At 46.3% G+C, this 16,625-nt stretch overlaps 1 protein-coding gene across 1 annotated transcript; it reads right to left on the bottom strand.

The window, feature by feature from the left end:
• Nucleotides 1–762: 762 nt before the first annotated feature.
• Nucleotides 763–13,415, bottom strand: LOC135368950 (caspase-7-like). The gene is made up of 7 exons (XM_064602518.1): nt 12,911–13,415; nt 11,887–11,926; nt 5,759–5,876; nt 4,862–5,006; nt 3,653–3,831; nt 3,486–3,594; nt 763–1,184 (listed from the first exon to the last, which is right to left on the bottom strand). Exons 1-7 carry the CDS (start codon nt 13,266–13,268, stop codon nt 907–909), a joined length of 1,227 nt encoding a protein of 408 aa, XP_064458588.1. The 5' UTR covers nt 13,269–13,415; the 3' UTR covers nt 763–906.
• Between the last annotated feature and the right edge of the window lie 3,210 nt (nt 13,416–16,625).

Below are 16,625 nucleotides of genomic sequence, written 5' to 3'. Positions count from 1 at the left end.
CATCACCATCACCATCACCTCCTCCTTGTGTCCGCCACGGCGTCCGTGGACGCCCCCTGGTACAAGAGGTCATGTCTCCCAAATGCGATTCCCTTCAGAATTCTTGAGACAGTCCTCACACGCCACAGAGTACTGTCGTCTCAGTGAACGCTGTTGTGATGAGTTTTGCTGTGTTGGTTACTCTGTAATTAAACTCTGGTTACGCTTATTGTATTACGCGCTGTGTATGCGAGGGACACCTTAAGTACAGTAATTTTCCCGCAGCGTTGCGACTCTTCACCGAAATACACTTGTCAAACGAATGGCCTACTAGATTACGCTGACCATGTCATATGCAACGACTATGCAGGGTGTGGTCATCCATGTGGTCATCCGTGTGGTCAGCTAGAGCCGCTAAGCATTGGTTGGCCCCCAGGATTTACATCATGACCGGGCATTTCTACTTTTGTAAATTGTAAAACGTGCACATGGTTTGGAGTAAATCTAACATCTAGCATGTAAATCTACTCAAATTCTATCCGTCATTGTCGTCATCGTCGTAACGGAGTTCCTCAGAGTTAAGGAGATAATATACCGTCGCTGAATGATTTTTTGTTTTGTTTTTTTTTGCCGCCACTGTAATTCATAGCTGTCGCGTTACATGCCTCGTGACTATACTACTTGTATTCGTGGTATCACTAGCGTATGTCTTTATTACTCGTTAGTAAACGTTCTTGTATCCCGAAAAGATTTCGCATGCCGCGATTGAGCAGAGGAGACGTATGCGGATCAACATATTTATTCTTTACATCTCCACCTTTATTCTTTTACAAACCAGTCTATCAATTTTCTTACTGGTATCATTGCATAGAGTACACAAGAGCGGAACAATGAAAGTACAATGTCGCACCTGCACCCTTCCCTGGACTACGAGGACGTTCCAGATATATTGCTAGACTGTGGACGCTTCGGAAAAAACACCTTATTGGTCAAAGTAGAAAAGGTGCAGAGTACTTGTTTCTTCTTGTCGAGGCTTTTGTCGCTACACTTGCTTTCGAACTCGCGCGAGATGTCTCGGGCCACGCCATTCATCAGGGTTTCTAGATCAGGAGATGAGTCTTCAAACGTGATGCTGTTGTCGAAGATGTTGCACAGCGTTTGGATGTAGATGGATCCCTCTTTTGGCACCCGATATGAAAGAAAGCCTGGAGGTAGAGGAACGAAGACATGTTCGAGAGTGCAAGTTGAAAAGTACCCTGCACATGGGAGCTGTGACATCTCGCTTATCGGAATATGTGATGTGCACTCTTAGAAAAGGAAGAAAAAAAGAGGTTTGAAAAGGTAGTAACCGGCTCTCTTACCGCCCCGGCTGCAGGGTCCCCTTGGGTGGATCGGTCGCGAAATCCCCGATTTGGAAATTCCGTTCTCGAAACAAGGAAATCGAGGAGAACGCTCGATTGCTTCGTGAGATACCGTGTGTAAAAACACGGTATCACTATTTAACCACCAATCTCTCGCTTATCATGATATGTGATGTGCGTTACGCTGACGGCGACACAGCGTCTGTGCCTCCCAGGTGCGAGTCGAAATATAACGTTTTGAAATCCATGCGCACTAAATGCAGTGGCGGATCCAAGGGGGGAAGCGATCGCCCCCCCCGAAAAAAAATGTCAGTTTATACATTGGATTTCCCTCTCTCCCCTCCCCCACTGCGCGCTCAGGCAAAGAAACCGCCCCTACCAAACCGAGGGTCTGGATCCGCCCCTGATTAAATGCGGATAAAACCATGCTCCTCAGGGATCTGTTTTTTTTTTTTTTTTTTTTCGCCGGCGGTCTTATGGAGAAGCCATAATAGACGATTTCAGAAAATCCCAGTGCTCCTTCCACACGCGTTGCATCCTGGGAGATTACTGGAATTAACCGTCCTTCAAGTTTCGTTTTCGCTAACATTTCTTTCTTTCTGTTTTTTATTGCATTTTATCACATTTATCAAACAATCGACCGACAAAGAATGAACCGAAAGAGCTTGTCCCCCTTTGTTAACAGCAACTTCCGATAGTTCAAAGCGACCCTATAAGCTCTCTGGGAGTTTCTGCAGTCGTCCATTAGGGACACGCAGTAAACCCAAAATGGCGTCGAAATGTGTCATCCCTTGCACTGCTGTTCCTTTAACGGCTGTTATTGGACAACAGTGGCTGGTATAAAGCTCCTGAGAAAGTCTGTACGCTGAAAAGTAAAAACGTCCGTAACGTGACATTTTACCATCTTTTCATACAAATGTAATGACCGCGGGTGAGCGTACATCTTCAGTATCACGCGGATACATTTCAATCCAATACTTTCAATCTAATCCGGGCTCACTTCGATGGTCACTTAATTTGTAACAGCTTTATGTATCATCTCTTTGGATCATTAGTGACACGCGTCTAAACCTCAAGAACAAAGCCGCTATGTAGGGAATGCACAAGACAGAACCAAACATGTGAGTGGGATAGTGTTTGAGACATATCACTTGGCGCAGTAATTATTGAGTCGGTAACCTTAGACTTTTTCCGAAACCGAAAATCATCCTTGTGGAATTCGTTCTTCAAGTCTCATATGTCTATGGATTGATGCATTGATATTGATAAATGCAGTACATGTAGTCAAACTACCTGATTGTAGTTAAAAATTAATTATCAGCTACTTGCAGAAATGTAGTGTGCAACGACTAGTTAAACTACTATTTCGCGTAGCTAACTAGAGTAGTTAGGTTACTCGCAGGCACCAACTACTTCCGATTTTGCCGCAAGCTTTACGGCACGATTGTGCTTCCGACTTTTACCTTGAGCCACTTGTTTGATGACAACGGAGAGCAATCGTGCCGTGCATGTGTACTAAATGTTCACTTTTATTAATGCTTGTGATTCATATTTAAGTGTCCAGGAACACTATACAATGGGACAATTGGTGTTGATGGACAACGTTAAGTAGGCAGAGATGTAGTCGAAATACATTGCACACTCTAAGAAAAAAAGGTAGAATTTCCTACGCAAAGTTGCAGCAGGACAGTACTTCTACCATTCTTCTACCATACTTCTACCATACTTCTACCACGCGTGTATAAGCGGCGGCGGCCCTTTCCCTTCCCCCCTCTCTCACGTTTGCTGTAAGAGAAAATGGTAGAATTTCCTACCCAAGTTGGTAGAACGACAGTTTCTACCCTGTAGTTTGTATCTCTGCAGTTATACCCAAAAGGTAAAACTGGTTGGAGTAGAAATGTGGTTGCAATGCAGCTCTACCGAAATGGGTAGAAAATCATACTTTTTTTCTTAGAGTGGCAGTAGTAAAAGAAGTAATCCTAACTACCTCCCCCAAAAAGTAGTTGAACTACTAGTTAAACGACTCCATCGCGAAGTAGTTAGTAGTTATAGTTAAACTACTGTAAAAATAGTTAGTGGCCATCACTGTCTATGGGTCCTTCTGCAGTACTCGATCTGATACACTTTCAGAAAAAGAAACCAAACCTGGTGGTGTCGCAAAGGCGAAAAATAGCTCGGGATGCGAGCGGATACCGTAGCTCCACTCCACGGGGGTCTCAGCATTCTTCTCATCATTTCCGAGCACCTGACACGCCTGCACGGGACGCAGGAAAACATTAGCGATGACGAGCCGCCACAAAGAGCGACATCACCTGAACGAAGAATATCTTTGGCTTTTTGCGAAAGTGTGCAGCTTCCTCGGCCATGAAAGGGTCTACCAGTCCTCGCAACTTGATGGAGCCATCCTTTGTGCTGATCTCTCCCCGCTTCCCGTGACTTAGCACGAAACAGACGAAACAGTCGTCGTTGATTCTATTCCTGTCCGTGGCCACTGCAGTGAATGGTGTAGACGAGAGAGTCAGCTCTATGAGACCGAACGAATAAAAGCGGTCTCTTGGTTTACGTGGCATGACGTTCGATCACTCCACCGTATATATTTTCGTGCAAGGGGTACTAGCCTTATAGCACATCCGGTGCGTGCAGTCTGACATTTTATCTCCAGTTCCATGCTTTCCTATATTATGCAAGGATAGTTTGGCCGTGTTGCAAAGTTGTCGCTACAAAGTTACAAAGCTATATGCTATGAGCTAAAGCTACGAGTTAAAGCTCGTTACAAAGTTATGCGACAGCAACAACACTGCTCCGAATGGATCGCTCCTGTGGCGGTTTTTGGGGCCGTGCTATTCATGCTTAAAATGGGCTAGGAGATTGCTACTACACGTACATACATTGTATACGCACAGAAGTGCCTACCGCAAGTGGAACTGTTGTGACGTGGATGGAAGTCAGCCAAGCGGGGGTATTTCCAGGATTTTCGTCCCAGGGTATGTGGGCATCCCGTGGGGGGGACTCTTATATTTGCAGCTTTTCTGGACGTTCTGCACCATTTGGGGGCCGTCTTTGGGGGGTGACGGGGGGGGAGCGCTGGGAAAACCCCTTAGCCAAGGACAGTTGGGCGCAGCCTGGGAGCGTCCGCAAATAACGCCGCGTCCTGCCCTTAGGAGAGGCAACATGACACTCACATGACGAATTAAGCGCAATTTGAAGCAGTCTAAACTGTCACTTCATTGCTAGCTAAAGTAGTGTCCCTGTCCTGTGTTCCAGAGACCTCGACTATAGTTATACGGCGTTACACTCGGGTTTTACTTTGCAGTCATGCACCACCTCATCAGCACCATTTCGCTTTTGTCGGGGATAATTAAGCCAGGAACTATTGCTGTACAGACACACAGAGAGAGAGAGAGCGGTCTCGGATGTCACGATACAACAACAACAACAACAACAGATTAATTAATGATGATAAATGCGGGAATTCGCCTCAGCACGATACAGCTGTATATCGAAGTATGAAAAAGTATCACCTTCCTTCAACTTCATCTCCATCTGGCTTGCTTCGCGATCGTTTTCGACCTTGACATTGAATCCAAGGCGCTTGAACACATTTCTGATCCTATTCACGTCCAAGTCTGATCCTTCACGGTTGCGATCAGGGTCGTCTGGGAATTCCTTGAAAAAACAGATCCTCTGTGTTGACATCACACTGCATCTTTAAAATCATGAGGCCGAGGGGACCCACAATTCATGCAACCAGGCTCTCGCATCCCCATCAGATATTTGCCTGGCATAAAGGTCTAGAACTGAGGGACCTCAGTGAATAAGAGTGGACCTCATCACCTCAATCTATATTCTACTTTCCTTGATATTTGAACACGCTCGTGTGACAGTAATTTTACTCCTTCATTACTTGCTCCGTTTAACACGTTGACATTTCAATACATCTTCATTTTTCTTTTCGCCCGTGCGAGGGCGTCGAAAAGCTGGCGCTGGCTGGTTGGTAGAACAGTATAAAGGTGGGAATTAAGAGAATTTGAATTTACGATCTCGGCAGTGCAAATAAACGTTTTCTTTTCTTTGTTCACAAAGCTTCTGACATAATGAGTGAGGAGGAAGGGAGTGGGGGGAGGGCGTTTCACGTTTGTCCTGCCCTGGGCGCAAACTCGCCTCGCAACGGCTCTGCCTGCAGGTCTTCAATGCGCCACTTCATGCGCCATTAAACTTCAACTCGTCGTGACCACCACCTGTATCACTCAAGCGCCATATTTTTCACATATGAACGAACTACCCAAATGCGGCTTTCGAAACAAACGCAAAACCCTCGTGTACCAGGAGCAAATTAGGCAACAACAGTCTGGCCACTATTGCGTTCATCAAATATGCCATGCGTAATCACGTGCTAAAAACACCATACGATCGCTCACCTGACAGTTAAATATCAAGCAGAGTGGTTCATGTTCGTGGCCAATCTTGTACTTGATGTCTTCCGGTACCTCTACTGGTCCAACTTTAATATATTCGCCGTATTTGTACGAACTCTCCCTGAAACGAAACTCGAGTATTATAGCGTTCCATAACAAACCTAACAGTGCTTATATAATACTGTTACCGACGATGCTCACCTTCGCTTTTGTGGCAGCTCATCATTGGAACAAAATATGATTTGCATCTAAATTATCTCAACAGTCAATTCAATATCAATATCAACGGTTGGTTTGTGTGCACAGCATATAAGGTACGTAGCGTTAAAATTATTTAGAACAGGTAACGACACGCGTGCAAGTGCTTTTGTCTCATTCGCACTCAATATCATTGTCCATGTACACTCTAAGAAAAAAGGAGTAATTTTACTACTTTTGGGGACTAAATGCATTTCCACAAGAAATAGTCCCTTTCGGGAGTAAATGCACGGGAGTAAATGAATGTCACAGAGTGGAGACTGCATTTCACGCGCTGTTGTAAGAGTTCCAGGTACATAACTTCTGTGCATGCATGAAAATATTTTGAAGCAATTGTCAACCGTGATATCGAGTGATATAAAATCTTGCGCCATACATAGGCACAATTTGCGAAGAAACGGAAGCGCTAACTGTTTCTTACTCTGTGTGGCTAGAAAATTGCTACGTTTGCTGAGTTATACAGCCTTTTGCCATCAAATTGACCTAGGGCACATATCTACGTATAGACTGTTGCATTAGGAGACCATTCGCGAAGTTCAGTCACAATTTGCCGTCCTGGGGAGTAAATGTCGGGACTTAATGTCGGGGTACTAAAATGGGGAGTAATTGCAGTCTAGGGGAGTAGAACCTGCAATTACTCCCCGTTTACCACAGCCATGACCTAGAGGCTCGGCCGCGCGCCGTCAGACCTTCGTAATACCACATGCACTGGTGCGTCTACCAACCCCATCTGCGTGTGGACTGCTCCGTCTACATACCAGCGTCTACATTCCAGTGGGTAAGCAAGGTCTTGCAGCACGTGATGAGTGTGCAGTCGACCACAGCCCCTTTTACCCTCGGCTAGGTGCTGCGGGCCCGTGTTCCAGCCCCGCTCATATGTATAAGGGTCTCTCGTCGGGAGTTTCCGTCATCAACCGGTATCTCCGCCGTGCTTTGCTCACATGAACTGCCGTCTTCAACATCATCTTCCATTATCTGCGATTGTGTTGCACACAGCAGGGGAACGCAGGACCTTCGAGCGACCCGAGAAACGGTACTTAATTGTTCGAGGGTCGTACCCTACTCTCACTGAGTCCCAACGGTGTGTGCAAAAAAAAAAAAAAAAAGATTGAGGTTTTGGACGGTCGACTGGTGCCTTGAGCACTTCCGGAGAAGCGGGAGCGGAATGAACTGGAGGCCGACCACAGGTGTAACCTTCATAACACAGCAGATTTACTTAATCAAAACAATTGTCATATGCTATAGAGGTATTCAATTAAATATAGCACTGTTTTGGTAGGAGTGAAATCGGAACAATAGGTAGAAAGGCAGTTATTCCATGCTCACTGAACTTTTACACATGGAGATATGGGTTGAGGGTATTATACATCAGATCTGTCAGAACAGGATTGATATAGCTGTGTCGTCGGTGGAGTCGACAGAGTCCGAAGTAATGCGCCTCGGCCGGAGCCAGCTGATCAGGTCATGCTCGGTGTCGGGGATCAGCGGTGACGACACACGCGCAACGCTTGACACACTCGATCCTTGATGACTGCCCCCAAGTCCCAGACTTCGACGACCCGATCTCGACACACAACACTTCGCTTGCACTGCTACTTTCCAACTCCCCCGTTGTTTCTGAGCTCCTTTCATACTTTTCCTTTTCCCGCGTTTTTGCATTCTCAGAAGCATTGTCATAAAAATATATATATATACGGGCCGCTCGCTAAGAAGCGGAGCATCCCGAAAACCAATTAACGTGAGCGCCATAAACGACACTCTGTGGTTACAGCTGCGCTCCGTTGCTCTCTGTCCGACTTTCGGCAGAGGCCAGTCCCGTAAACGTGCATTGCTAACAAAAGAGAATCCAATTGCTCGGACCCAGCGTATCCGCGGTCCCATCTTTTTAGTGTTAAGAACATACGAGCTTTGTGACACATACACACACCATCACCACCACCTCCTCCTCCTTGTGTCCGCCACGGCGTCCGTGGACGCCCCCTGATACAAGAGGTCATGTCTCCCAAATGCGATTCTCTTCAGAATTCTTGAGACGGTCCTCATACGCCACAGAGTACTGTCGTCTCAGTGAACGCTGTTGTGATGAGTTTTGCTGTGTTGGTTACTCTGTAATTAAACTCTGGTTACGCTTATTGTATTACGCGCTGTGTATGCGAGGGACGCCTTAAGTAATTTTCCCGCAGCGTTGCGAATCTTCACCGTAATACGCTTGTCAAACGAGTGGCTTACTATATTACGCTGACCATGTCATACGCAACGACTATGCAGGGTCTCGTCGTCCGTGTGCTCAGCTAGAGCCGCTAAGCATTGGCCCCCAGGATTTATACCATGACTGTGGGCATTTCTAATTTGAATTTTCAACGGCAGAAGCGGAAACATTACCATTGCAGACGACAGTAACGGTAGAACTTCAATGAAATGCGTGGGGTTACGGTCGTGGTGCTCGTTGTGGTGGTGACGAGATCGGCTTGCCATTGTTGGCCTCACTCAGATTTAGTGCATCAGATTTAGGGTCTCTTAAATTTTATCGCTGAAAATATTCGCTATAATCACATTGCCACTACAATCGGGCAGGTCCCGGATCGAGCGCCAAAACCAAACCCACGTTTCATATTACTCAAGCACCAGTACGGGTTGTGAAGTTGTATGTAAAACGTGCACACGGTTTGGAGTAAATCTAACATCTAGTATGTAAATCTACTCAAATTCTATCCGCCATTTCGTCATCGTCGTCCCGGAACTCCTCAGAGTTAAGGAGATAATATACCGTCGCTGTATGATTTTTTTTTTTGCCGGGATTTATTTGTTTTTTTTGTTCGATACGATTTTTTCGTTTAGCGACCGGCTTAGCGGAGCAGACAGGACGGAACACCACGGTGGTTGGTTTATCATTAGGCTAGTCCAAGTTTGGTGTTTAAGACCGCTGTTTGCAGTTTCCCGCGCGCGACTGTGCATTTTATAGTCAAATGACGTTAATTTCCGGTTGTTTATTTCGCATCAGGGATTTCGATCACTTTATTTCGAGGCTTGCGGATAGGTGTAACGGGACTGTTTACCTCCTCGATTGCGGCGCCATCTTTTGGTTGACAACATACGCAGGGTGGTACCCCAGCTCATTTGCCACAGGGGGTACACACGTTTATTACATGCCACGACGATAATTTTACCAAGAAACAGCATCATCGTATTTGAGGAAACACAATCAGCAACACGGTTGTAGTTTAATCTGAAATGTTGTCACTTGTGGCGACAGACTTTCCGTTACTACGAGAAGAAAATCCTCCGAACCCTGACCACTTCCAAAGCCGCTTGTCAGACAAAGACAGTGGCGGTCCCACTAACTACTGCGGCGGTCTACTAACACATACCGAGATACATCTATTACAGGCACTTCGGCTGTTTTGATTCAGTCAGATTACTCGTATGAGAATGCGACTATGTGTGGATAGCACACTGCTAAGCCAGACCCCCCAGTCTAGGAAACCATAACCCACCATAATGCTTGGTTGACTTGACCTTGGTGAACACTGCGGACGATTCATTCAACTAAATTTCCACCGGAACAACACGCGCTGCTCGTACGACAACGACGGAAAATAACGAACCCGCTAAAGTCCGCTAATTTGCACATTATAGGACCAAAAATAGAAAAACACACCGTAAACCGCAACTGCTCGCTCGTACAAAGAACGAGATACCAAACGTTGCTAGACACGATTCGAAGTGGGAGTAGCAAAAAAAAAAAAAAAACACAAAAAAAAAACAAGATATCAAAACACGAAACGAAGCGTATTGATCCCTTCTCCTTGCGCGTGGAAGTTGCCCTTATCATTGGGTTCCAGTGCCAGGGAAATATGGGTACGAGGTCTGCACTGCCAGCCTTCGTAAATTTCAAGTTCTTCGCCGCGAGACAACTATATGATCCTGCATAAGCGTCGCCAGAGTGGTCGCTCTGAAGAATACTTTTGCCCACATGAGGGATATTTACGCCGGATTCTCAGCAAACAGTGCACCACCAACAACAACAACAACAACATAGATGAATGGATGATGATGATGTGGGATGTTTCCCTGCGTTGAGTGCAGGACCCTACCCCATTCCAAAAAGGTTCACATGAAAGGATGACGAGGGAAGGAAATCCCTACAGTTCGTGAAGGAGGCCGCTGGCCCTCAGAAAGGAAAGAAGAGCGCCAAGTGCACGGCACTGATGTCCAGTGCACCACCCATGGGCATTCCCAGGATTTTTTTCATTGTGTACACTACAAACAGATCATCTTCCTCCTTTACCTTGAAGACGTCGCATCGGACAGGTGACATGGAGGTACGTCTCTTGTATACATCCCGTCTTTCGATGGTTATGGGTAGTGGGTAATTGTGAAAACGTTCTTCCCTCCTGCCCATTAGCACCAAAAGCTCACGGAATCCGCTTCGGTGCGTATGGGGATTTGGAGGTTATGGGCATTGGGTGGCTATATAACCTGCTACCGTTTTACTTTCTACTTCCACAAAATAAACGAAGAAAAGAAGGTTAGGAACATTTTTCTGCCTTTATGCGTGAATAACTAGATGGAATGGAGTAACTAGAAAAGATATATACAGGGCGTCCGGTGGGAAAGTGTCATTCCGGAACTCTCTACACGCCGAAGATATTTCCGTCTTTGTCTCTTTTTCAAATTCTTCCACAATCCCCAATTGCACCCTAACTTCATACGACCTGCCTCATACATTTCCGCCAGAGTCGACCATAGTCACCCGAAGTCACCCGACTCCGGTGTAGATCCCTTCATCCCATGGACCATAACCGAATGGAACTCTCTTCCCCAGGCGCTGGTCACCATTACACATTTTGAATCCTTCAAGAATACACTTTCTCAATACCTGGGTTTGTAAACGTTGAGGTTCATTTTTTGTGATTTCTCATATTGTAGCACATTGCTCTCATTGTACTCACTGTAAATGTCTCGTTGCTTTGATGAGATTTTCTTATTTTTTTGCCTTCCCTCCCTCATGTAACGCCCGCAGGGCCTTTGAGGTACAACCATAAACCATAAATAAATAAATAAATTTCTAAAAATAGGTTTAACTTCAGAAAATTATGAAACTACTTGGAATACACACACACACACATACGCGTCACACATTAATTAAGCTAATTTTGCTAATTGAACTCGAAAATTAGCCAACAAAAGTTAATGTTTTCCATAATGAATTCGGAAGCCAATGGTCATAGCACACTATTCCAATCGAAATCTTTTTTTTTTTTTTTCTGAAGATTTGTACGTAAATTTGACAGCCGCAAAACCGTCCCCGTGCGAGGTGCGCTTGCTGATATTTACGTTTGCGGAACTTTTCGCTCCATCCAAATACCCTCCCTCCTATGCGAACAAGAACATAATCACGCCTTCCGCCATTATCAACGTGCATACCGCCAGTCCCCAGCCACTGATAACGTCGGTTACCGCGGTAATGCCCTCGATGGGGTGTGGCTGTCTCCACTTTGTCTCGATAAAGGCAGAGCCAGCATTTACGCAAACGCAAATTTAATGAAACACGCCTTGCCAAGTGACGTTTTTGGGGCTGCCAAATGTTTGTACAAATCTAACCTGTGATTTCAGTTAGTGTGCTATGGCCATTGGCTTCCGAATTCATCAAGAAAAAAGTTATCTTTTGTTGGCTAATTTTCGAGTTCAATTAGCGAAATTAGCTTAATTAATGTGTGACGCGAATGCAAACGCCCTGAACCTGTGGCAAAAGTATGTGTGTGTGTATTCCAAGTAATTTCATAATTTTCTGAAGTTAAACCTATCTTTAGAAATTTAATGACACTTTCTCACCGGACACTCTGTAGAATAGAATACATAGAATAACTTACGATGTGCCAGCCGCCGTCGGTGCGTCTGCGTGTTGTAGTGCTGGGTTAGAGGAGACAAGCAAGACGTATATTCAAAAACAGCATGCTACAGATACAGATACGATAATCATTACATGTTTCATCAGTAATGGTAGATATAGTATTTGTATAAGATAGCAGTGCCTACAAACAGGTCAAGCAGAGCGCAGGAAATTGGATGAGCGTCTTCTCCAAGTCTTCTCTATGCACTCTTTCTCAATGAATATGGACTTACCAACTCTGAAGAGGAGCCGTTTTTTTTTTCTTTTGCATTCATCAACATTTCGTTGTTGTTGTTGTTGTTGTCTTACTATTGAAGAAGTATTAAGCTTCTATTATCATTCACCAGAATCCAACCTTTGTCGAGTATAAGCGCGGAGTGATATGTTGTTCAAGATGTCTCTACATTGCGTCACACCGCAACTTCGCAAGTTATGTCAAAGGGGGCACATACGGGGAACCGGCCAACTTTCTCGCTGGACCCCCCCTCCCCTCAGACCCCCCTATCTGTCACACCCAAACTGACCCAACCACACCAGAGGCGAAATAACCCAGCCCAACGACCCTGCACCTTTTGCAAGATGGCAACCGCCGAGTCCGTTAGGCTTAGCATTGCCCTGTTTCTCCTGCGCTATAGAAGAAGTAAGGCATAAAAATAAACACCCTGTATAGCAGGGCAGCTTAATAGTTTTACCGTGTTCTTGCCGTGTCACCTTTCCGTCTTACGCCCGGTCGCTGCGGTTTCGGCTCATTTGCGTATCGAAATTCGGGGATGGAGATTTTAACTCACGTGCGTGTTTCAGCATTTGTTAAACGTTTCCACCTCTCATTACGCTATCTCGCTTTTGTCCGAACTCCCCAATTTAAAGAGGTAATTAATGAATTTTAGTCGTCTTGTAGTTTAGGTGATTAGTCGTCTCGTAGTTGTAAGGCACAAAAGTAAACGCCCCGTATACAGCAAGGTCGCTTAATAGTTCTATACCGTGTTCTTAACGTGACACTCTACCTTGATCTTGCGATGCCTCCTGTTGTACTTGTGACGGTTCAGATGTCGCCGGAATACCTTGACTCATTTCTCTTGTACGGTGTAGTTCAGCCTCCAATTCAATGGCCTTCTTGTAAAGTGTGTCTATATCAACGCCCTTCATATCGTCAAGTGGAGTGGCGATCTGTACTTCACGGAGTCCATTAATAAAAACGGAGCATATAACTTCATCGGGAATGCCCCCGTGACATGATGCAAGCGACATTAGCTCCTTGTAGAACTCCGAAATGCTCTCTTCTTCACGCTGTTTTCGGTTATGAAAATCACGGCGTATTTGGAGGTGCGTCTTTACGTCTGGCATCTGTCCTGTGGTAGCCATGGTGGTGTCCTATCCTCGTCGCCACGTTGTTGTGTACGCCACTGTACACAAGACTGTGTTGACGAGACAGCTACCTGCTTGGCAGAACTGCGACACAAACAGCAACGCCCAACAGGGAACCTGGGCACCCTTGCACCTGATTAAAGCGCGAGATAAGTGCGTCGTTTTCCCACTATAGATCAAGTGCGATGGCCAATCACAATGTTGTTCAGTTGAGTTTCCGTCCCATCGAAATGGTTTTTGCGTGCCTCCGCGTGACGTTTGAAGCGCGGCAACTTAACCATAGCCATACGCCCTTTCAAGTTCTTCTGTTCCGCGAATAATTCTAATTAATGGTCGCTCTGTTTAATTTTTCATGTTTTCTGTGGGTTTTTTTTCTTTCTTTTTTTTCTCTTTCCATTTCTTCTTTTTTTTTTCGGTAGGGGAAGATTCCTGCTGAGACATGCATCCACCGTCGCGTTTCTTGTTCCTTCATGGACCACGCTGATCAAAGTCACTTCTCTTCCCCGTGCAGCAAACGTTGATGCTGACCCCACACACCAGCTGCATTCTTTCACCCGTACCTTATTAGCTTTTTTTTATAAAGGGGTTAAGTACCTTGCTCTTCAAGTGCACACAAGGTCGGTTTTAACATTACTGCGAGTATTGCTTTTAAGTGGCATTTCATTGGTCTTACAGAACAGGACATCTTGGAACAGTATAGTAACTCGTTTCGAATAGTATCGTCCATCTCTAGGTCACTCAACGCCCAACGAGTATTTACGTGCGTTTCGCTGTTGTAAGGAACCTATACTTTGGGGTCTTCTATACAACTTACGTCTTAGGAAGGAAATACTCTGCAAGTTGAATGGCGCAGTTTTTTGATACCAGGTAATTATGCCACCTACTGGCCGGTCGGCCAGCCATGTTTGCAGCTACTTGAGGGCGATATCACGTAGGAGTAAGGCATTCCCTTTACTCGCCTCATCTTATCTGGGTCTATATACATATAGACAACCTTATCGATGCGTTCTGGATCTGCAGCGGCATACGTGGTAACGCAAAACACTCCAAGGAGGGCATAGTGCGCTTATCCCATAGGACGTCTTCCACGACAGCGGAACTGGTAGCTATACACCTTGCCGTGAGATACATATAGCCACGCACGCGCAACCTGCGCACTGGATTCTCTACAGCGACTCAAAAACTGGTCTGGAGGCCATGTTGGCCTTCGTGGGGAACAGTTGGACAGCTTCAACGGTGAAGGAGATCCTAACGGAATACAAGAGATGCATAATACAATGGATCCCGGGGCACATTGGCATCCGCGGTAACGAAACTGCAGACGAGCTAGCTCGAATTGCACACCTGGCTTCCACCAAATACGTCGTGATGTATACAGGGTCGGACATCAAACTTCTACTAAGGCCCATGACAGACGACATGCGCAAACGCAAATGGCTACAAGGGGATGGTGGGTCATCTCTTCTCAGCAGAATAGACCCGGAACTAAAATTCAGCATCCCTCCCTCGACTGCCAGAAGTATCGAAACATTTCTACATCGTGCACGCCTGAACGTCCCGTATGACTGGCATTTCCTGCATATGGTGGGCAAGGCGGATTCCCCAGATTGCCCAATGTGTGGGATGGAAGAAAACACTGAACATATTTTTATGGAGTGCACAAGACATCAGTCCCAACGCAAGATATTGCGGGCCGCACTAACTCGTCTGGACAACGGAGCTTTCTCCACAAAAAAGGTCTTGGGGACGTGGGACGCCAACCAGAGAGACGCCGCATTCAAGGCTCTCCTAGGCTTCATCTCAAGTTGTTCTCTTGATGCTCAGTACTAATTCATCTGTATGTGACGCCCTGGGTCCTGTGTGCCGCGATCCTCTGACGGTCATGTGACCGTGAACAGTGCGCCGTACAGCCCATCCTAGTCATCTCTCTTTCCTTGGTGTTGTTTTTCGTAGCTTTTTCACGGAGTAGCAGAACTTGTCAGGTGACAAGTTCAACCTCTCCGTATTATTTTTAGTCCGTCCAACTCCAACTTTTTTTTTTTCTTCCCCGAGCTCGTACGTGAGCGCCTACTGTGACGCAATGTTATGATGGAGACATTAGACAGCGAATATATTAAAGAAATCACACTTTTTTTTTCTGTTTCGGTGCGACGTATAGACTCAGGAAGTGACTTTTTTTTTAGTTAAACCCGATTCCGCCCGGTTGTCCCCCCCCCCCCCCCCAAACTGACCTCCGGCCAATTCGGGTTAAACTCGATTTTTCTCAGAATTCCAGTCACTATGAAATCCTCAAGTGACGTTGTCACTGAAGACGAACAAAGGTCGCCACGTGTAGCACATCCAAGAATGGGTCACTTACGTTCCCAGCAATACACCCATGTGTGTCAACACCGTCTATGCCTTCGGGGATTACAGATGGAAGGTCACGATCCCGCGAAAAGAAAAGAAAGATTAGGAAAGGGGAGAAACAAAAACACCTCGTGCAATACTCCTAGGACATTACTTAAGAATATAGACACGGTCTCTCAATTCTCTAGAGTATTGACGCACCACACTCACACACACACACAAACAGGGAGACAGAGACAGGCATGGAGAGAGACAGACGGGCAGAGACAGACATGCAGAGACAGACAGGCAGAGACAGACAGGCAGAGACAGACGGGCAGAGACAGACGGGCAGAGACAGACGGGCAGAGACAGACGGGCAGAGACAGACGGGCAGAGACAGACGGGCAGAGACAGACGGGCAGAGACAGACGGGCAGAGACAGACGGGCAGAGACAGACATGCAGAGACAGACAGGCAGAGACAAACAGGCAGAGGCAGGCAGGCAGTCAGAGGCAGGCAGACACATGCAGAGACAGACGGACAGACAGAGACAGGCACACAGACAGAGACAGACAGAGGTCCTCTCTTCCCCGAACCCAGGTACATGCACATCAGCTGACTTGCCTTATATTTCCTTCAAGACTAAGAAGGCGAGTAGGAAAAATTGCTGCGACATTTTGATGCACCTTCAGCCAAAGGACATGATTGATTGATTTGTAGACGAGGTGGTGTTCCGCTACACCAGTCCTGTCCGGCGATGATGGAATGTCCCAGCGGTAAGATGTGCGTGCCCTCAAGCTAGGACTGTGCCGGTAGAAGTGGCTGCCAGGCGCAGAGGCGCGCTGCAGCGGAGGCACGTCTTCATCGTAGTCCACATATCGCCACATCACTCCCCCCCCCCCCCACACACACACACAAAGACGTGGAGTGGTGTAGAACTAGCGCTTAAGGTTCACGTCGACACGCGAAGAGGAGAAAGAGGGGCGAAACAGTGACGGCTAGACTTGAGTCTTGCTCAGAAAT

This window comes from Ornithodoros turicata, chromosome 9 (genome assembly GCF_037126465.1).
Source record: "Ornithodoros turicata isolate Travis chromosome 9, ASM3712646v1, whole genome shotgun sequence".
In the NCBI taxonomy this organism is placed as follows: domain Eukaryota; kingdom Metazoa; phylum Arthropoda; class Arachnida; order Ixodida; family Argasidae; genus Ornithodoros; species Ornithodoros turicata.
The sequence above is the reverse complement of the archived record's forward strand: the minus strand, read 5'-3'. Positions and strand labels throughout refer to the sequence as shown.